The sequence below is a fragment of the Chelonia mydas genome, chromosome 6 (assembly GCF_015237465.2).
Source record: "Chelonia mydas isolate rCheMyd1 chromosome 6, rCheMyd1.pri.v2, whole genome shotgun sequence".
NCBI lineage: Eukaryota > Metazoa > Chordata > Testudines > Cheloniidae > Chelonia > Chelonia mydas.
Genome location: NC_051246.2, coordinates 70,808,301 through 70,830,782, shown reverse-complemented (window position 1 = coordinate 70,830,782; position 22,482 = coordinate 70,808,301). Strand labels below are relative to the sequence as shown.

Here is a 22,482-nt window from a genome sequence, read left to right as displayed (position 1 = left end):
TCCCTTATTCATCATGTGGCCTTCGACAAGTAATATAACCAATCTGTGTCAGAGCTACGCCATCCGCAAAAAGAGGTAATGCTTATCTATCTCAGAGGTGTTATGAAGATGAGTCAGCTAATGGTTGTAGAGCATTTTGAAAATACAAAATGCCATGTATTTATGATCATCATAGGATAATTACTATAATATTAGCATGGAATAGGTTTATGATTAACATAGGATAATCACGTGGGGCTTTAATCACTGTTGGATATTATTTAAAGTTTTCATTTCTCCTGTAAAATTCTGTTTATGTCTGGGAGAAGTTTAAGAAGTGTCCCACAAGTCTGAAGAGATAAGTTGCCGGAGGCTTCAAACAGGTTTGTTAAACTCCTATTCTGAAGACAAACCATTCACATTCAGGACTCTCATTACCTTCTGTTGTAAGAAATATTCTATGATAAGGCCCCACAAATCCGTGAGTGTGACCTTCCGTCCTTCTTTCTCCAACAAGATCAGCTGCTGGAAATAATACACCAGTCGTTCAGCAGAAAACGCCCCCACTTTGCTACTGGTCACGAGTTTCCGAGCAACGCTAATTGCATCCTGGAGGTCTTTGTGGGACCAGTGAGGGTCTTTGTAGAGTTTAGACAAACACCTAGTAAAATGTCCACCAAGTTTTTCAGTAAACAACAAATTATTACACAATATGCCAAATGTCTGGAGAAAGATGACTGCCCTCCCCACATTGCGATTTGAACAGAACTGAAAGTAACATCTCTGTTTTTATTTAAGAACATATTAAATGTATAGTCTATAGCACACCTTGGAATCTTTCCTATTAAACAATTTTATGATAGGTCACAGCTTGGGCCTCAAAACTGCACTCTCTTAAAGTCTTAATATCATATCTCTGTGCACACCCTCAGACTTTCAGTAACAACCTAATTAATTATTAGTATGAAGAAACTTTCCTAAAGCATCGATTACCATGGTCATCTAATGTCTTGGGTTTCCTGTGTGCCCTCTTTTCTTTACCTCAGTATCTCAGACTACGTTAGGCAGAAACACACCCCCTTTACAGCACCTTCCCTCTAACTTAATTCACATTATTTTTAATTAATACCTAGCCATACTTTACATACCTTTCTACAAACCGATATATTTTAATGCTACATGGGCTTGTCCCTTGATTTTTCTGCTACAAACCTGATATCACTAAAACCTCGTTTCTTAGAAAGAGGACTTTCAGTGGCAAAGGGATTACGGCCCCAGAGAGATGGATCTGGCTCAATGAAACTGGAAGTAGTTTGAAACCTTTTGATAAGAATTATGTTAATGAAAATATTGTATGGATTGAAGAAAAATGCTCACTTTAAAAAAAGGCGGGGCAAAGATATTATGACTTACTTTCCTGCTTCTCCTTTTTGTTACTGATTTGAGGGAAGGAGGGAGGCTACTCAGATCCCATCTCTCCCTGTGATTTACTGTCACAGTGGAGATCATAAGGGGTGTTTAAGCTGGAGCTCCCTCAATATGAACAACAAGGAGCTTCTGATAGGGCATCCCCTGTGTGGGGCCCTTGATTCTGGAATTCATTTGTCCCCACGTGATCTACCAGAGCCCAGATTTCTTAACCTTCTGGACATGCTGCAAAGCTCACTTTTTTCTTCCCTTAGTTAAGGTGGTTGAGAGGGGGTGGACCAAGGTGGGTTTATTTATGGGCAGTCTTCTGGTTATATTTATTCTGTAATTTTTAATTTATGGGAGAGGCACCCAGAACTTGAATGGGCATCTATAGACAAACTTGAGAAATTTGAAGGATAATTAAATAAGTAACCAGATGAACAACAGAGACTATGGAAATATATGAGCTTATCACTGAATCATCCATGTTGGTAAAAGTAAACTGTGTCAATAGAGTATCATTCCCCAGACTATGCTGACTTGGGTTCTTGGGTCGAAGGACTATGGGGAAAAAGTTCCAGTTACATACCAGGTGGATCCTGAGACTCCAGACATATACATCAGGATATCCAAGAGATCAAGCTGCTGGAGTCCTGATAGATTGCCATAGAAAGCAGTCATAGCTCTCATCCCACCTCCTGATCCCACTACTGCCACTACAGGGATCTACCGGAATAGAAGAATGAAAGGCTATGAAAAACATATGCAATTGAATATACTACATTGCATGCATATGTATTAAATTACACACACACACACACACACACGGTCATTTGGTTTTAGGTTTCATTTCATGGATTTTCTCATTATAAACAAAAATAAAATATGGGAGGTAGTTAGACAGATAAGTATTCCTATGAAAGGACTCTGTTGACATTAAAAATCTGAGCCCACTATGTCCAAATCTTCTGCTGATTTAGCCTCTGTAATTTGATCTGGGAGTATGAGCTGCCATTTTGGACAGAAAACAGGGACTATTAGCGGCTCAGATAGCTTTCTCCTTTTTTTTTCTGGGTTGTTTTTCCCTGTTCTGCTACTGTAAATCCAAGCTGTGACTGTGTCTTGCATTCTGAACTGCTTTTTCAAAATCTGTGTGCTTACAATCTATTTTCCATTAAGCTGAGGTTCACTGACAGCACAGTTATCTCCCCCTAAAACTAGTCACAAAGGACAGAGTTCTCTAAAAAGGGCATTTCATACCTCATCTTTCTTGGGCTCCTCTGGCAAACCAAGTGTCTTCTTTAGGGCATCAGAAACTACTTTCTTCCTCATGTCCAAAAATTCTCTCTCTCCTTTACAGAGGTCAAAACTGATGCGCACATCAAGATCCTGAGAGCTACTCCCACAAACAAGAGGAGAGTGAGGGAGAACAGGAATGGCAAAAGAGAGATGAACTTTCAGAAAGCCCTTATTACTTGAGACCACCTCTCTGATTTTGTACCCTGCCTCACCAGTTAAGACCAGCTGAGAAAAAATTAAATGCATTTATTTTTCCTTGGTTTTCATTCATACCTGTGTTGCATTCTTGTTTATGTTTTACTAGTATCTGTTTTTAAAGAACCAAGCTGTCCAAGTGATAAGAGCCATAAAAAAAAGCACAGTTTGTCCTATCTCTGGAACAGTTTTCTCACTTCAGCATTCCAGACCAAACTTCACCCTTCCTTCAAGACCCTCTGAAAGGCCTCACATCATGAGGATAGCCTCACAAAAATGAAACTTCCAACCTTGCTCTCTTCCATCAGATAATTAAACATTAAAAACAAAATACAATATTTAAAAAATTGTACCTGACAAGTCTGTTCAATCACCTATACCATTTCTCAGATGATACATGGGGATAAAAACTTTTATACAGCCAAAAAAGCAGAATATACACTCTTTAGATAAATGTATTAAAAATCAGGGAACAGATAGAAGCAAGGCATCAGCAAAACAACTAAAGTTAGTTCTAATGTTCTTCCACTTACAAGATTATGCAGTCACTTCACTTTTAAGCTGTATCCCTTCCACAACCCTGCTTTGCATTTTGCCTTTTTACACCATAAGCTCTTTGAAACGGGGCTGACTCCTTTCATATTTGCTGAATGCTCATGGATCTCAATAGAGGTTTTAATAGGTCTAAAAGAATTGTAACAACCTCTCTGAAAAAGGCAGATGTAAACTCTGGTTAGAGGAAAGTCAAACGTTCAACAGGTATATTAAATGTGTCTTAATGACATGATGTGTGGTTTATACTATCTTCAGACCATGCCTAAAACAGGAATCAGCTCTACACTGAAAAAATATAACCTACCAACGACGACACACGCATTGTACTGTTTGGAGCTGAGTGCCAGCTCTCCTGCCCATGAGCCCATACATGCGTTAGTTTGTGGACAAGTCAGCATATTACCATTTGAAGCAACTTTTTCAGATTTGACTTCCGTAAGCAACTCTTCAGCACTCAGCCCCAAGTTGTATAACTTCAGTTCTTTTTCTGAGCCCACAGATAAAATATGTTTCAAATACAAGGAAAACTGATTCTACAGTAAAGTTACAGTGATCTGATACAACACAAGAAAAAACCCCTCAACACTAGGAACCTTTTTTCACTTGAGACAGTCAGGTAAAATGAAGTGTAAGTGTGACTGAGACAGGTAAAACAGTTACCAAGATAGTTTATAAATGAGAACAGTATTTGCTTATCATATGTTCTTTTAGGAATTTCTGGGTATCTGACGCACCTCTCTTCAACCTTCACAGTCAGATCCACACCTTGCCCCTGGAAAAGAAGGAACAATTCTGAACCAAAGGATAGTTTTACAAATGGTCTCACCTGTGAAGCATAAAGAATTCCCACAGCTTATCATAAAAAAATTATACAAAATCTATCCAGAAGTAAAGCCAACTCGAAGACAGGCCATGTTATGTTTTCACCATACACAAAGAACAAATGTATGCTTTAGTCAGAGTGACCTTTATTTCAGAGTGGTAGCTGTGTTAGTCTGTATCAGCAAAAACAATGAGGAGTCCTTGTGGCACCTTAGAGACTAACAAATTTATTTGTGCATAAGCTTTTGTGGGCTAAAACCCACTTCATCCGATGCATGGAGTGAAAAATACAGTAAGCAGTATAAATATTACAGCACATGAAAAGATGGGTGTTGCCTTACCAAGTGGGGGGGTCAGTGTTAACGAGGCCAATTCAATTAAGGTGGAAGTGGCCTATTCTCAACAGTTGACAAGAAAGTGAATATCAAGAGAGGGAAAATTACTTTTCTAGTGCTAACGAGGCCAATGCAATCAAGGTGGACGTCGCCCATGTCCAACAGTTGACAAGAAGCTGAGAGTATCAGCAGAGGGAAAATTACTTTTTGTAGTGACCGATCCACTCCCAGTCTTTATTCAGGCCTAATTTGATGGTGTCCAGTTTGCGAATTAATTTCAGTTCTGTAGTTTCTCGTTGAAGTCTGGTTTTGAAGTTTTTTTGCTGAAGAATTTCCACTTTTAAGTCTGTTATTGAGTGCCCAGGGAGATTGAAGTGCTCTCCTACTGGTTTTTGAATGTTACAATTCTTGATGTCTGATTTGTTTCCATTTATTCTTTTGCGTAGAGACTGTCCGGTTTGGCCAATGTACATGGCAGAGGGGCATTGCTGGCACATGATGGCATATATCACATTGGTAGATGTGCAGGTGAATAAGCCCCTGATAGTGTGGCTGATGTGGTTAGGTCCTTATTGTAGATTAAGAAAACAAGAAAAGCTAGCAATAAAGTCACCATAAAGGAACACAGCGGTTCCTTGTATACAATGTATAGAATATGTGGGACACTATGATATTGTTGATACCAATATTATAAAATTGCAAGGAATCTGACCATGTCCTGTGAGGTATCTGCCAAAATGTTACCATTTGCCAGGTATGATAATTTTGTTTATATGTTTGTATCACCTGTTATTATGCGTTATAGATATGGAGGGTATATCTGTATTTCCAAACTTGTGCTTTGTTTTTGGGTGACACCCCCAGACGGATTGGCATCAGCACTACTTAGCCTGTTCGATGGCCCATCAAGGGTCATCAGTTGTACAATGAATCCACTGAAAGGAGCCAGGGAATACACCCTGTGAGTCAGCAGGACTTGTAGGGGCATACCTATGGACAGAGGCTTTAAGGCTTTTCCGTGCCCATGGGCTGTGAATACACAAAGTACAAGCCATATGGCAAAAGGAATATAAAGGACAGCTGCATCGTCTGCTTTTTGTCTTCAATCCTGCTTCTTACCTCTGGAGTAACTTTTCCACAAACTGAAGCTCTGAACAAAGGACTGAATGACCCATCGAAGCTGTGGATGTGTTCCAGCGGGATTTTCAAGCCAGAAAACTCACCAATATTGCTAAGAACTTGATATCTGGACTTTAAAGTCTCTGGGTGTATCTGAGTGCTTTATCATTTAACAAGTCTCTTCTTGTACTTTCCTTTTTCTTTAAAATAAACCTTTAGTTTTAGACACTAAAGGATTGGCTGGCAGGCAGCGTGGTATTTTGGGTAAGCCTAATATTGACCTGGCAATGTGGCTGGCCTAATATTGACCTGGCAATATGGCTGGCCCTTTGGGGTTTGTATAGTCAGCACAGGCAACAACTCTGTGGGTGCTCCGGGGCTGGAGCACCCACGGAGAAAAATTGGTGGGTGCTCTGCACCCACTGGCAGCCAAGCTCCCCGCCACAACTCACCTCACCTCCACCTCCTCCCCTGAGCATGCTGCGTCCCCGCTCCTCCTCGCAGCACTTGCTGCCGTGAAACAGCTGTTTCGTGGCGTAACAAGCTCCGGGAGGGAGGGAGGAGAAGCAGGAACAAGGCGCACTCAGGGGAGGAGGCAGGGAAGAGGCAGGGCCAGGGCGGGGATTTGAGAAAGGAGTCCAATGGGGAAGGGGGCGGCGGAGTTGGGGAGGGGACTTTGGGGAAGGGGTTAGAATGGGGGCAGGGCAGGAGCGAAGTTGGTAACTGGAATGCTGGTTAAGGCAATAAATACATGGATTTTGACAAATTTTAACAAAAAGAGCTAATTTAGTTCATTCACATAATCCCATGTTCAGCATGTGAGTCAACATAGCAGAAGGTTTTGAACAGGAAAGTTTATATAACAGAGGTTTTTGGACATCACAGCTCATGTGACAGAAGATGCTGGAGGCTCCTCCTAACAGTTCACTGAAGATGACACAACACTGTGTGATGAGAAAAGCCATCAATGTAACCATAGAGATTATAAGCACAAAAATATAGTCAGTATATATCTTGTGACAGATCCAACAAACCCATGTGTTTGACCTTGCACACCATCTTTGGGTAAAGCTCAATCTCTTCAGATGTGGAGTGTTAAAATATGCTGCTAATGACTCTAAATGGGGCCTTTGTGACTCCCCACTTTGCCACTGCAGCCAGTGAGAAAATATAGGCAACAAAGCTGCGGGGTACACCCATCAGCAAGGGCTGCCTGGTTCCTGCATGGACTTGTACAATGCCCTTCCCTCAGCTATTGAATGGTTAAGACATTTAGACTAATATGCTTGACTTGATTGCCTATGCAGATGCAGCACATTGCTCTTGCAGAGAGCCAAGGGCCCGGAGGAGGGAGTGAGTAAGAGAATGTAAACATGAGACAAGCCACAGCCAGATCGACAGAGGGAGGTTTAGTTGCTGAGCTACCAAATCTGTGCTCAACCAACACTAGCCTCTGTCTCCTCCTCTTAAGAGAGGAACAGGGCTAGGCAAGTGCAACACCAGATCTCTCTTCCAGAGTCCATGGGCATGCAAAATACTTCTTGTGATTGCTTATCTCAAGTCAACATGAACATCTCATTTCTTCCCATCTCCATAAAGAGGTCCTTGACCAGCAAGACCAGACAGAGAAAATGGTGAACTGAATAGGAAAAAAAGAGGGTTCAATGAATTTATACATAGTTTCGCTCTGTTTTATTTGATGCTTTAAATTAACCCATGAATTGTAGATGAGATTTCACTCCTTCCTCCTATTTCCCACATTTCAGAGATGACCGCTCCAACTTTACTGTGAGGAAGCAATAACATGCGAGTGACTGCTCATTAGGAGAGACAGACAGTATATAAGGGGTTAGATACCACGGGCTTCCACAGTTGAATCCAGAACATTTACCAGAGCACGTCTGCTCTCTAGCAACCTGTCAGGCAGGCCAAAGTGGATAGGACTTCTGAGCCAAACCGCATTCCAAACTGAAGGTCAGGTAAGTGTGCGAGGACAAGAGTAATTAGTAAAGGGAAAATGAAAGGCACAAAGGGAGAGATAGTGGTAGGCTTATCCCTATCAGTCCCCTCATTCACTCCTACCCTTCACTTCCATTATAATATTGTCCCCCTCTGATTATCCCCTTTAAATTCCTTATTTGCTCTAACAACCAACTTTCTTCTTATCTCCCTTTATTCTCAACCAAAAACCTCTCCTCCCTCAACATTCCCCTTCCTCCATTCCTTATCTCTGACTCATGCATCCCTTTCTCTTCCCTCTTACTGTAGCACATAGCAGCTCCAGTCAGATCCAGGCATCACTATACTAGGGTGCTGTATAAACACATTGTAAAAAACAGTTTATACTCCCAAATGCTTCTGGCTTTAAAAAACCAACACTAACAGGAACAGAAAGACAACATAGAGCTTAAATGCACAAAGCTTAACTTAGTCCACCATTTCCACACCCCTAAAAAACCTGTGCATAGAAAGAGAGACTATTACCTTTCCTAGTGGAACGCTAATTTCAACTTCCTGTCCAAGAGGAAGTGTTGCAAGGGGGATTGCTCCCGTCCCTAAGCGTGCAGTGTGCATTTTCAGATCCTCACTCCATCCCTCCTAGGAATTAAAATGCTTGGTTTATATACAGAGAAACGTAACTATTTGTATACATTTATAGAAGCATCCTTCCATCACTCAAGGTGCTGTACATTTGTTATAAAAACATACCACTCAGCTGTGTGCTATTGACTAATACAAAACCATGTGTTCACTGTTCAAATGAGTAAAAATGGCTGGTGGTTTAATTACCCAATAACAAAAACTTTATTATGTCTCAGTTCAGGTTGAGCCAGGCAATTCAGGAAAAGATGTACCGATAAGATCTCCTTAAAAATCTCACTAACTTTGAAACGTTAAAAATTACAAGCTAAAGTTACATAAACAATTCTGACCTACCCAATTCACACCAGTGGACCATTATACAGAAACATTCCCAAAGACCAGCAACTACATAAACTTGTCCTTTGAACCCAGACACATGGTAGTATATGAAGGCCCAATCCTATTTCCACTGAAATTAATGTCCTCTTTCCTTTGACTCTAATAGGAAATTGACTATGCCCTTTTTAACCTTTAATAAACCTATGTAGCTCATCAGCAGGTTGGAACCTTTAGATCCATTGCACAGACCTCTGCCACTTGAGGTAATGGAGTAATTGATAGCAGTAGTAGGTTGTCACTATTTCTACGGCCCAGAACTAGAGGGGACACTTTGCCGGTGGGTGTCACAGATATTTGCTGACAGCAGAGGAATGGTGAGACTCGGGAATCTTGGGTTGCATTCCAGGCTCTGGAGGGGAGTTTGCTCTAGTGGGCACAGACACTTCTAACCATTTCCCACCAAGGCTGACCCCTTCCGCCCTGTCTCCTCCAACCTGTCCCTGAACCAGTCCTGTTTCTTCCCCACCCCTGGCTCCTCACCTGAGTCTATTCTTCTCACCTAGCTAGTCCCAGTCTCCATACCTCAGGTTTCTCACTCCAGTACCAGTCTCCTTGCCCAGGAAGACCTAGTCTCAACTCCTCCAGACATTCCATCCCAGTCACCTCCCCCACTCCAAGTCCGAGTCCTCTTGCCCATCCGTTCCCAGTTCCCCACCATCCTACCCCTGCCCCTTGTCTCCAGTCTCCTGGCCCAAGCAGTCCTAGTTTCCCCCTCCTCTTCCAATCCGGTGCTCCACACTCCCAAGCCTCCAGTCTCAGTCTTCCTCCCCAGGCTCCTTGTCCAATCTCAGCACCCACCCACCCTGGCTCCATGCGCCAATCTCTTTGCCCAGACAATCCCAGTTCTCCCCTACTCTGGCTCCTTGTCAGATCTGTTCTAGTCCAATCTCCCCCCAACTCCTCATCCAGTCTCAGTTTCCCCAGCCCAACCACTGGCTCTCAGTCCCATCCATTTCCCTCCCTAGCTCCCAGTCTACTTGCCCAGCCAGTCCCACTCCATCCCACTCACCAGTTTCCCTCCCTGCCAGCCTCCAGTCCCAGTTCATCCCCTAGGCTCCTTGTTCCAATCCACTATCCTGCCTACCCCTCACCCCAAAGTTCAGCTCTTGTCCCCTCTACATTTGAGTAAGGTAGCTTCCTCCTCCACACTCACTAGGCATCAGCAGGAGGGCCATTGAGAGCACAGGAGAGACAGGCTCCTTTGCTCCCACTTCTAGTGCCTGGCCCCAGCACAGTCCGCAATTGCAGAGAAGTTCATCTTAGCTCCAAGGTGGGGCATGCCCAATGTGGATGGAATCCTCAGGTAATTCAGCTACAAAGTTTAGCATTTCTCTACTGACCACATACAAATTGCAATTTTTAAGGGCTACTAAATTGGCCAAATTTGGGCAGATTTTCATAGGGATGGTGGAAGAAATATGCCTGACACAAATACCATGCTCCTGCCAAATTTCAAGTCCCTGCTCCAAGGCACGGGGGTGCTAGAGCTTCTCAAAGAAAAGGTCACCCTGGTTGTTGTCTTTTTTAACATGGGCAAAACAATGTAATTTTCCCTAGACACATTCTCAGAAACAGCTCAATCATTTTGGCTGAAATTTTCCAAAATAATTCAGCTTGAGGCAGATATCTGGCAGTAAAATTTCAGCCCAAATGGTTAAAGTTTGGTAAAGTTATAAGCAAATAAACAGCATCTTATAATGGGAAGTGCTGGGCCATTATAACAATAGTCAGCCCTACCAGTCCCACCCTATAATTATTTGTTGTGTATTCTCACATCTAATAGTTAATATAAATAGTTCCTATTTTAACATAATGGACTTATTTTCATCAACAGGTTTAAGACCTATGTCAACTTTGCCTCTAACACTACTTGTCCAACCGGGGTAGTACATAGAATTATTATGAATGGAATATAAGTCAGGACCTAAGTGTCATTTTCAGGAGTCGAGGACCTGGCTTCAGAATGGATTTGCCTGGCTAGTGGATTAAGCCTCCAGCAAATGCTGTTTCTCACCTCTAGGACAGTTGTCGTTTGCAGCAGCTCCAAGTGCAGCTCTGGGCTGATTTCTCTGTCTACATGAAAGAGAAACGGGATCTTCCTTCTCTCTTCTGAATCAGCACTACAGAAAGTGGATGACCGATTCTCAAAGGCCCCTGGCACGGACAACTTGACCTGACAGTTCTCTGAATAAGGAAATGAGAGAGTCAGCCCACACAATTAAGAGCATAAAGACAGAAAAGGAAATCCCTAATATACTATTCTAGATTGCAATCAACTCTCCTCAAGTGATTAATGAATCCCCTCCCAGATGCCAGAACTTCTCACATCCTCCAGAACAAGTTCCACATTGATTCCCCAAAACCCTGCCTGCAATGCTTCACCACTGATCATCTCCAGCTGTCAAACCTACATAAGAGCCCTTGTAACATTAAGATGGGTTTCCTGGTTTCCAGTAGTGGGTCCTGCTCACCCGACCCAATATGGATATGGTGACAGTGCAGGTGTGTTAGCTGTGCCCCCAGCACTGTAGATAGCATTGAGGGACTGCATTAAGTGAAAGGTGGGAATTTTGCTTGGATGGATTTTGGCAGGGAGGGGGTAGTGTTATTTTACAGAATACCTACAGAATTATCCTTGTTTGCCCCAGCTGTCCTCCTCACAATCCCCCTTTTGTAGGAATGTCAGTATCTGCCCTTTGCCAGCGAGGTGAAGAAAAGGACAGCTAGAAATGAACCAGACAGACCTCCTGAAGGTCCTGTAAAGCCCATATCAATGTTTTTTATACTACACCATAACAAAGGGAAGTGCAGTTCCTCACCATATCCTCTGCCATTCAACCCCTGCATTTGATGGATATGTCAAAGAAAGGACACAGCCATCACAGTTCAGGGCAACTGCACCTGTATTCCCCCCTCACAGTCCCTCAAGTGCACCCATGCTAGGCTCCCAGCTCCTCAACTGTCCTCTCTTGGGCAGAGACCACATTTCTCTCCCTCCGGATCAGAGTGTTTCTAGGCTGCACAGTAATTCCCTGCCTACATTGTGATATCCCCAGGAAGCCAGACTCCATGAACAGGCTAGGCATCTGCACTTTGCTTTCTCTTTGAAGGGTATGAATAGCTGTAATTGCCAGCAGTTATAAGTTATCACATGGGCCTTTGTAAGCAAGCACATTTATTCTTAAGGTGAAAGCATTACAGAGAAAACACATTAAAAACCATAAAGGAACCTACATGCATGCTAATAGACTTGCCTGAGATCACCCCTCAACCTCGAGCAAGAGCTCTGTTACTAGGCAGTCCTTCAAACCCCACAAAGGGGTTTTTCTGTGACCACAAGTTCATAACAGCCATGAATAGCTCAGTTTTTCCTTTACACAGCTTGGACCTTTGATCCTGGCCTCATGGAAAAGGTGATCAGCAGACAAAGGCCCACAATAATACATAACATTTGCATTTAACACAATGGACTCCAAAGACACTTAACTTAATTCAGTAAGGTTTTTCAAGGCTATTGCAGGAAATTGCCATATCTCTCACAAGACCTACCCTGTATTATCCATTTGGTCTTCTCACTTTTATTGATGGAGCCTTGAACACACAGGCAGGGATGAGCCTATGTGAAAAGAATGGGCCATGAGAACTTAACTCTGACTAGGAAATTGTGTTCATTTCCTCACGGACGCTAATGCTAGTCTCTATGATGAGAAGTTACTAGAATAATCCAAGGACAAAACTCAGGACAGATATGTTCCTGCATCCAGAAGAGCATTTCCCCTAAGCAAGACTCTCCTCGCAGTGCTCAGGGTGACTCTGTGGCTTGACCACCTTCCTCCAACTTTTATTCCTGATTGCTTCTGACCTAAACTAGTGCCATATAAAATTGGCCTGGAGAGATTGGCTCCTAAGCTCATTTGTTACTAAGGGGCACAGGAATGGGAGTGCAGGGATGTGAAGAGGCAGGTGTACCACTACCATCTTCTGTGGAAAGCTATGTGTACCTCAGCACTGGGAGAGATCCAAAATACTCTCCCCACCCCACATACGTTCTCCAGAAACACAGCTTTTCAAAATCTGCCCCACAGCAGATGCTCTGCAATGAAAACTATCACCCCGCTGCCAGACAAAGCAATTTCAAGAAATGCTTCCAGGTGACAGTGTAACATATGGAAAAAGTGGATCAAGTCACCCTTTAGTGGTAAGTCCACTAGAGTATCACAGCCTACTACTGCAACCAGCTAATGGAGTTATTCTTTAGCTCATGAGGTTGAGGTCTCTTCTGTGGTACTTAAAGTCCCAGGTACATACCCAGCTGACACCCTGTGGGGAAGTGGGAGACATCACTACAATCACAGCCAAGGAGAGAGTCTCTCTGATTTGAGAGAATGAAAGGGGATTTCGGAAAGCAGTGCACCACCAACAGCACAACCCACACTAAATAACAGTCCTCCAGCATGTAAGTAAAAACACATCTTCTTCTCACCACTAGAACTCCATTGGTGATGGACTCAGCGTGGGGATCTGTGCTGTGGAAATGAAGGGATAATATGAATGAGTTTTGGTTCCTTAGCTACAATCATCCCCCTTATCTCCCTCTCCCAACTCTCTGCATTGGGGTCTAAACTATGACAGGCTTTTTATAATCTATAATCTGACACTGAAGCAAATGCTTCCTTTATGTCAGACAAAAGTTTTCCACTGTCGGAGAAAAAAATAGTATCTTGGTTTTACACAACTGCTTTGGATTCTCCCACCTTGTCACAGGATAGCCAGAACCAAGGAGGAAGGATTTGAACAGGATACCAGCCATCCCAGACATACTGCAACGAAACACTGGAATATATACTGTGAAATATCCAGCTGAATTAACCTGCCCTAGACACATCTAGGATACCAAGGCTGTGACTTCCTCGGAGCAGTGCTTCAAGAACCCCTTCAAACTGAGGAAGCAGCAGCCTTGTTGGCACGTATAATCGCATCCCCTCACAGAGTGAGTACACTGAGATGTACTACAGTGGATTGTAAAGGGTTAATTCAAAACTAGATGGACAGTTAGCAGCACCTGGGGGGAACCTCACCTTTCTTCCAAAGAAAATTCCACATCCAACTCTTCTCTCCCCTCCTTTTCCTTGAAAGAGACCAGACACACAGTGGGTCACCTGAATATTGGAGAGTACATTTCATAGCTCCAGACCCACCCCAATCTCTGGATAGAAATTCAATGCTTGTATAATAAGAGTATAGTAGTAGGAATATACTACCGACCACCTGACCAGGATGGTGACTGGGGGAAGGGGGAAGAACGCCAAAGAAAACCTCCACAGTAGCATTTAACTTCAAAAAAGGGGAACTATACAAAAATGAGGAAGCTATTTAAATGAAAATTAAAAGGAACAGTCACAAGACGGAAATGCCTGCAAGCTGCATGGAAGCTTTTTTAAAACACCATAATACAGGTTTAAACTAAATGTTTACCCCAAATAAAAAAAAAAACAGTAAGAGAATCAAAAAATGCCACCATGGCCAAACAACAGCGTAAAAGAGATAGTTAGAGACAAAAAGACATCCTTTAAAAATTGGAAGTGAAATCCTACTGAGGAAAATAGAAATGTGCACAAACTCTGGCAAGTCAAATTTAAAAGTATAATTAGGCAAGCCAAAAAAGAATTTGAAGCGCAACTAGTATGATACACAAAAACTGTGGGGAAAAGAAATTAAATACATTAGAAGCAGGAAGTCTGCCAAAAAATCAGTGGGGCCACTGGATGATTGAGGTGCTAAAGGAGCACTCAAGGAAGACAAAGCTGTTGCAGAAAAGCTAAATGAATTCTTTGTGCCAGTCTTCATTTCCCAGGATGTGATGGAGATTCCCACACCTGAGCCATTCTTTTTAAGTGATAAATCTAAGAAACTCTTCCAGATTGAGGTGTCAAAAGAGGTGGTTTTGGAACAAATTGTAAACAGTAATACGTCGCCAGGACCAGATGATATTCACCCAAGAGTTCTGCAGGAATTCAAATATGAAACTGCAGAACTGTGGTATATAACCTATTGCTTAAATCAGCCTCTGTACCAAATGACTGGAGAAGAGCTAATGTAACACAGATTTTTTAAAAAGGCTCGAGAGGTAACTCGGGTAATTATAGGCCAGTAAGCCTAACTTCAGTACCAGGCCAATTGGTTGAAACTATAGTAAAGAAGACAATTATTAGATACAGAGATGAACACAATATGTTGAGAAAGAGCCAACAGATTTTGTAAAGGGAAATCCTGTCTCACCAATCTATCAGAATTCGTTGAGAGGGTCAACAAACATATGGACAAAGGTGATCCAGTGGATACAGTATATTTGGACTTTGAGAAAGCCTTTGACAAGGTCCCTCACCAAAGGGTCTTAAGCACCGTAAGCAGTCATGGGATAAGAGGGAAGGTACTCCCATGGATCAGTAACGGGTTAAAAGACAGGAAACAAAGCGTAGGAATAAATGGTCAGTTTCACAGTGGAGAGAGGTAAATAGCCAGGTCCCCCAAGGATCTGTACTGAGACCAACTGTACTGCTATTCAACATATTCATCAATGATCTGGAAAAAGGGGTAAAACACTAAGATGGCAAAGTCTGCAGACAATACAAAATTTCTCAAGATAGTTAAGTCAAAAGCTGACTGCAAAGACTTACAAAGAGATCTCACAAAAATGGGTGACTGGGCTACAAAAGAGCAAATGACAGGTTTCAGAGTAGCAGCCATGTTAGTCTGTATTCGCAAAAAGAAAAGGAGTACTTGTGGCACCTTACAGACTAACCAATTTATTTGAGCATAAGCTTTCGTGAGCTACAGCTCACCTCATCGGATGCATTCAGTGGGAAAAAAATGCACAGAATGCATCCGATGAAGTGAGCTGTAGCTCACGAAAGCTTATGCTCAAATAAATTTGTTAGTCTCTAAGGCGCCACAAGTACTCCTTTTCTTTTTAAAAGAGCAAATGAAATTCAATGTTGATAAAAATAAAGTAATGGGTATTGGAAAGCATAATCTCAACTATACATACAAAATGATGGGGTCAATTAGCTGTCATTACTCAAGAAAGATTGTGGATAGTTCTCGGAATCTGCTCGATGTGCAGCAGCAGACGAAAAAGTTAACAATGTTAGGAACCATTAGGAAAAGGACAAATAATAAGACAGAAATTATCATAGTTCCACTATAGAAATCCATGGTACACCCACACCTGAAATACTGTATGCAGTTCTGGTCATCCCAACTCAAGGAAGATATATTAGAATTGGCAGTAGTACAGAAAAGGGCAACAAGAATTATTAGCAGTATGAGGAGATAGTAAAAAGACAGACTGTTCAGCTTGGAAAAGAGACAGATTAGGGGGGATATAACAGACGTCTATAAAACCATCAATGGTGTGGAGAAAGAATAAGGAAGCGTTATTTACCCCTTCACATAACAAAAGAACTAAGGGTCACCCAATTACATTAATAGTCAGCAGGTTTAGAACAAACAAAAGGAAGTACTTCACTCAATGCACAATCAACCTGTGGAACTCATTGCCTGGGGATGTTGGGAAGGCCAAAAGTTTATCTGAGCTCAAAAAAGAATTAGATAAGTTAATGGGGGATAAGTTCATCAATGGCTAAGTGGGTCAGGGACACAACCCCATGCTCTTGGTATCTGACCTCTCCCTGGCTGAAGCTGGGACTAGATGACAAAGATGTATCACTTGATATTTTGCCCTGTTCTGTTCACTCCATCTGAAGCATCTGTCACTGACCACTGTAGGAAGGCAGGATACTGGGCTCGATGGACCATTGGCATGACCCAGTTTGACTGTTCTTCTGTTCTTATGTAACTTCTCACAAAGTTATCTTTCACACTGGGGCTTTACAGATATCTGAGCTGACCTGTCTCTCATCCAAAGACATGTAGCCTCTCATTTAGTCTAAATTTTTATTCTCTCCATTCTCCTTCCCCTTTCTCTGTTAACAGGCAGCCACCCCTGAGGCTGGCATAGAGAGCTAATAGTGTGGAAGATGGTACCCACCCATCTTCTCCTAGTCCAAACATAGCACCTTCACCATGAAGCTAAACCCAACTGATATGAAGAGAGAAACTGCTGAGGTTACCCTCCACCCATGCATCTTATGCTCATTTATGTTGCTGGAGGGCTAAATATACAGAGAAACATTGTGGTTAATAATCTTAAATGGGAGTAAAGTGGAGGCAACAGCAAGAAGCAAGTACTTCTCTACTAAAAAAACAAGTGATTTTGTAACCCACACACCTTCTGGTGTGTTGTTCTGTCCCATCTAGTGGCACCGAGACCACTTAGAGCAGAGGTGAGCAAACTATGGCCCACGGGCCACATCTGGCCCACGGGACCATCCTACCCAGCCCTTGAGCTCCCGGCCAGGGAGGCCAGCCCCCAGTCCCTCCCCCGCAGCCTCAGCTGGCCGTGTGGTTTGCGCAGTTTGCACCCGCTCACCTCCCAGGCTTTCCAATAAGCCTGTCCTGCCGCTCTGAGCAGCATGGTAAGGGGGCAGTGAGAGGGGGGGTGATTGGATGGGGCGGAGGTTTGGGGTGGGGGGGTGATCAGGAGACAGGGAGAAGGGAGGGGTTGGATAGGGGGTAAGGTCCTGGGGGGACAGTTAGGGATGGGGGTCCCAGGAGGGGGCAGTCAGGGATGGGGGTCCCAGGAGGGGGCAGTCAGGGGACAAGGAGTGTGGGGGGATTGGATCGGTCAGTGGTCCCGGGGTGCCTGTCATGGGGCAGGGTGTGGATGGGGTTGGGGCAGTCAGGGGACAAGGAGCAGGGGAGGTTGGATAGGGCGTGGGGTCCCGGAAGGGGGCAGTCAGTGGACAAGGAGCGGGGGGGCGGGTGGATGAGTTGGGAGTTAAGGGGGGCAGTCAGGGGGCGGGAAGTAGGAGGCGGCGGATGGGGGTGGGGGCCAGACTGTTTGGGGAGGCACAGCCTTCCCTACCCGGCCCTCCATACCGTTTCGCAACCCCGATGTGGCCCTTGGGCCAAAAAGTTTGCCCACCCCTGACAGAGAGACAGGGAGATTAATGAGTCTGCTCTACAGCCTTAGCTAAAAAGCAGTTGGCTTTTAGCTCATGCAGTAGAGGCTCATGCACTAAGCTCCAGAGGCCCCAGGTTTGATCCTGATGACCAGGGTCTGTCGGTGTCACAAGTGGGGGCTCTGGAGCTTTTAGTGCATGAGCCTCTACTGCATGAGCTAAAAGCCAATTGGCTCTTGGCTAAGGCTGTAGAGCAGACTCGTTAATCTCTCTCTCTTTCTCTCTAAGTGGTCTCAATGCCACTAGATGGGACAGAACACCACACCCAGGAGGTGTGTAGGTTACACTTTATCATAAGCTCCCAGATAGTCTTTAGTCACAGCAGTGCCCTGACAGCATTCAGTCAGCTGAGGTGGCAGCAACAGCAGTGGTGGGGGGTTGTGCTTGTTCTCACCATATAGCAGAGGAGCTCAGATATAACGTGATAGAGGATATGAAGAGCAAACAAAACACAAACTGATTTATATAATCTGGATTCCAAGACAAATGCAGCAGCTTATAGTGGAGACCCTTCCAAAAAGGGAAATTATACCCAGTTTCATCAAGGTAATGAGCTCATATGTACCCTTAACGGCCATTTCTAACCATAGGTCTTCTGTGCCAATAGTCATGCCTTGGCTTCCCTCTATGGCCTGCACTCCTGCTACCTCAGATCTCCCCAGCTAAAATATGATTAAAGTCTAATCAGTGCTTAGATGGAAGACCTCAAAGAAAAATCTATATACTGCAGGATGTGGTGATGACAATGAAGTCATATTTCCCTCTGGGTCAGTAAGGGTCCAGTATAGTTGAACAGCGGTGGTTGTTCTGCTTAAAGTGCATGTTTTTGCAAGAGTAGATGTGTTTGTTTCACCCTCCAAGGAAAATTCTGCTTGAATAATTGCATTCTGTCTCCCTGAATTCCCCTCGCAATTACTCCCTCAGGAAAAACAGACTGGTCTCTCAAATGGGCAAAGATTTGATTGTGAATGGAGGTTGGGAGAGTACCATCATTCTTCTTCCACCAAACTGAGCCCTGATTACAAATCCAAACCTCATGCTGGGTTTGTGAAACCTGCTGGGCCAATGTATGATTTCATGTAGAAACCACAAAGAATTCACTGCTTTCAGGTGAGTTTCATTCTAACCTGGAACTCAAGGACTCTGATCCCTCACAGAGCAAAACTGAAAGGAGATTTACATGAACCCCTGCAAAACAGAACTGCAGAATTTTGTACAACTCCATTGTTAATCAGTTCACAGGCCTCTAGTTTAGATATCAGCCGATACATTCACCTTTTGTGCGCACTACCTCCTCTGAAGCATTGACAGCCTACAAGGCATAAATGCATGATGTTTCCCAAAAAGGACAGTATAGTGTTTTTTTTAAAAACACCCCAAGAAATCTCCCATACAACCTACTTTGGCAATTGCCTTCTATTTCATGCAGAAATGTGGCAAGGGACGTGGAGGCAATATGGACTTTAAATCTGAATATTTCCCTGAGGAATTTTCACCAGTGACTCAATATCAAACATCACCAATAATTTCTAAGGGTTTGTGTCATATTGTGAGCCCTGGAAGCCAAACAACAGGGTAGTTTGAACACGGGGCTATGGTGGAAGCTTTAAGAGCTAATGCTTCAAAGGAATTCTGGATAAAAAGCAGAACATAATTATTCAGTGTTATCTCTGAAACGTGATCCAGGACAACTGCATAGGTTGAGATTCGTTAGCCACATTATACTCCATTTTGAAAAGGAATATTTAATAAATCAACACTTGCTACATACCTAATGTGGGAAGTAATCCTGGTACAACTACCAGCCTCTTCATCACATGTCAATTACACATCCTACCTGCACTAGTCTTTTCCCCACTGGGAAGTTGGGTAGAAAAGTCTCACCTGGGGATTTAGCACAAATGTGTGATTCAAAGTCTGCCCTGGGATAATATTCCCCACATCAAAATGAATGGAGGCAGCATGACTCCTCAGCACAATGCCTTTGTCATAGAAGGTGAACTCCACGATATTCTGCAATGAGAGAAGCAAGAAATCTTATCTAAACATCTTATCTTCCACAGTCAAATAAAATCTATCATAGCCTAATGTGGAATAAAGGGACATTCTCAATTCATTTGTTATTCTGTCCTTTGTCTTATCATACAATCATAGGACTGGAAGGGACCTCAAGAGGTCATTTAGTCCAGTCCCGTGCACTCATGGCAGGACTAAGTATTATCTAGACAATTCCTGACAGGTGTTTGTCTAATCTGCTCTTAAAAATCCCCAATGATGGAGATTCCACAACCTTCCTAAGCAATTTATTCCAGTGCTTAACCACCCTGACAGTTAGGAAGTTTTTCCGAATGTCCAACCTAAACCTCCCTTGATGCAGTTTAAGTCCACTTCTTCTTGGCCTATCCTCAGAGGCTAAGAACAACAATTTTTGTCCCTCCTCCTTGTAACAACCTTTTATGTTCTTGAAAACTTATGTCCCCACTCAGTCTTCTCTTTTCCAGACTAAACAAACCCAATTTTTTAAATCTTCCCTCAGAGGTCATGTTTTCAAGACCTTTAATCATTTTTGTTGTTCTTCTCTGGACTTTCTCTAATTTGTCCACATCTTTCTTGAAATGTGGCACCCAGAACTGGACACAATACTCCAGTTGAGGCCTAATCAGCGTGGAGTAAAGTGGAAGAATTACTTCTTGTGTCTTACAACACTCCTGCTAATACATCCCAGAATGATTTTCGCTTTTTTGCAACAGTGTTACACTATTGACTCATATTTAGCTTACGATCCACTCTGACCCCCAGATCCCTTTCTGCAGTACTCCTTCCTAGGCAGGCATTTCCCATTTTGTATGTGTGCAACTGATTGTTCCTTCCTAAATGGAGTACTTTGCATTTGTCCTTACTGAATTTCATCCTATTTACCTCAAACATTTCTCTAGTTTGTCCAATTTGTCCAGGCCATTTTGAATTTTAATCCTATCCTCCAAAGCACTTGCAACCCCTCCCAGCTTGGTATCATCCACAAACTTTATAAGTGTATGCTCTATGCCATTATCTAAATCACTGATTAAGAGATTGAACAGAAGTGATCCCTGCAGGACCCCACTCATTATACCCTTCCAGCATGACTCTGAACCACTCTCTTGGAACGGTTTTCCCAACCAGTTTTGCACCCACCTTATAGTATCTCCATGTAGGTTGCATTTACCTAGTTTGTTTATGAGAAGGTCATGCGAGACCGTATCAAAAGCTTTACTAAAGTCAAGATATACCACATCTACTGCTTCCCCCCGCATCCACTACCTTCTCAAAGAAAGCCATCAGGTTGGTTTGACACTATTTGTTCTTGACAAATCCATGCTGACTGTTACTTATCACCTTATTATCTTCTAGATGTTTGCAAATTGATTGCTTAATTATTTGCTCCATTATCTTGCCAGGTACAGAAGTTAAGCTGACCGGTCTGTAATTCCACGGGTTGTCCTTATTTCTCTTTTTATAGATTGGCACTATATTTGCCCTTTTCCAGTCTTCTGGAATCTCTCGCATCTTCCATAACTTTTCAAAGATAATCACTAATGGCTCAGATATCTTTTCAGTCAGATCCTTGAGTATTCTAGGATGCATTTCATCAGGCCCTGGGGACTTGAAGTCTTCTACCCTTTTATTTTCAAACAAGTAAAACATTTCCCCTACTAAGTTTGTGTTTGTGACAGACCTCCACATGGATGCTACTTCTGCTAGCATGTGCTCCAGACTGGAGAACGTGGCACAGCCAATGCACCTAGGGTCAGTATACATAGCACTCTCACTGAACATATGACACCTGAAGAGGTGAGGTAATCGATAGACACACAGGCATCTATGTGACAAAGAGAGTGGCGGTAGGGACTGGTGCAACCAAATACACAACATATTCTCCCCAGTAACAGACTTGGGGTCTGGAAGGAGTGAAGGAACAGAGCAAGAGGAAGAGGCAGAACAAGAGGAAAAGTAGAGAAGGGGAGAAGACTTGAACAGAAGGCAAGCAACTAGCATAGCCATGTGATGGCAGAAGCACAAGCATAGACAGCAGAGACCCCATTTAGTTCTACTCAATATATTAAGTTGGGAAAAAAATTCTAAGCTAGACAAGCATTTAAATACTGCAGTACATTCCTGCTAATAGCCAACAGTAATGCTCTGGGGTAGGACACAATCAGGGCCAGTCCAAAACATTTTGGCACCTGTGCCGGGGAGATCAAATGACGCCCCCATGTCCCCTCACTTGGGTCAAAACTTTGAAAGGTCTCAATTCTGCCTTCTTCCTGTTCTACTCCTCTCATGGTACTGCTCTGCTACCTACCCCAATAAAGGAGAACTAACAACTTAAAAGACTTTGTCCGAAGTTTTAAGTAACACTTAACTTTCAAATGCCTAAACAGCAAATATAACTTCTCTTGTCAGCATAGAAAACACTGGCATTTTTATCTGTTTCAATAATCAAAGTGGTGCTTTCCATGCCTTCTTGGTTTTAAAGATTTGAACTGCTTCCGCTGAAGGTCCACCGTCTGAGCCAGCTCGTGCTCTACTGAGATGGTTGCAAGGCCAACCAGCCTCTCCTGTGTCATTGTGGAGCGTAGATGTGTTTTTATTAACTTCAGCCTGGAGAAGCTGTGTTCTCCACTCGCAACTGTTATAGGAAGTGTTAGAAGTATGTGCAGAGC

At 43.1% G+C, this 22,482-nt stretch overlaps 1 protein-coding gene across 1 annotated transcript in view; it reads right to left on the bottom strand.

Annotated features, from left to right (window-relative positions):
- LOC102936869 (cytosolic phospholipase A2 zeta) overlaps positions 1-22,482 on the bottom strand; it is a 41,801-nt gene that overhangs the window by 7,991 nt on the left and 11,328 nt on the right. The window contains exons 4-13 of the mRNA XM_007055800.4: positions 19,664-19,792; positions 13,775-13,824; positions 13,180-13,222; positions 12,246-12,312; positions 10,711-10,880; positions 8,199-8,312; positions 4,173-4,210; positions 2,650-2,785; positions 1,979-2,115; positions 418-640 (exon numbers count right to left, since the gene is read on the bottom strand). Coding sequence (XP_007055862.4) covers positions 418-640; positions 1,979-2,115; positions 2,650-2,785; positions 4,173-4,210; positions 8,199-8,312; positions 10,711-10,880; positions 12,246-12,312; positions 13,180-13,222; positions 13,775-13,824; positions 19,664-19,792 — 1,107 coding nt within the window. The remainder of the gene's footprint in view (positions 1-417; positions 641-1,978; positions 2,116-2,649; positions 2,786-4,172; positions 4,211-8,198; positions 8,313-10,710; positions 10,881-12,245; positions 12,313-13,179; positions 13,223-13,774; positions 13,825-19,663; positions 19,793-22,482) is intronic.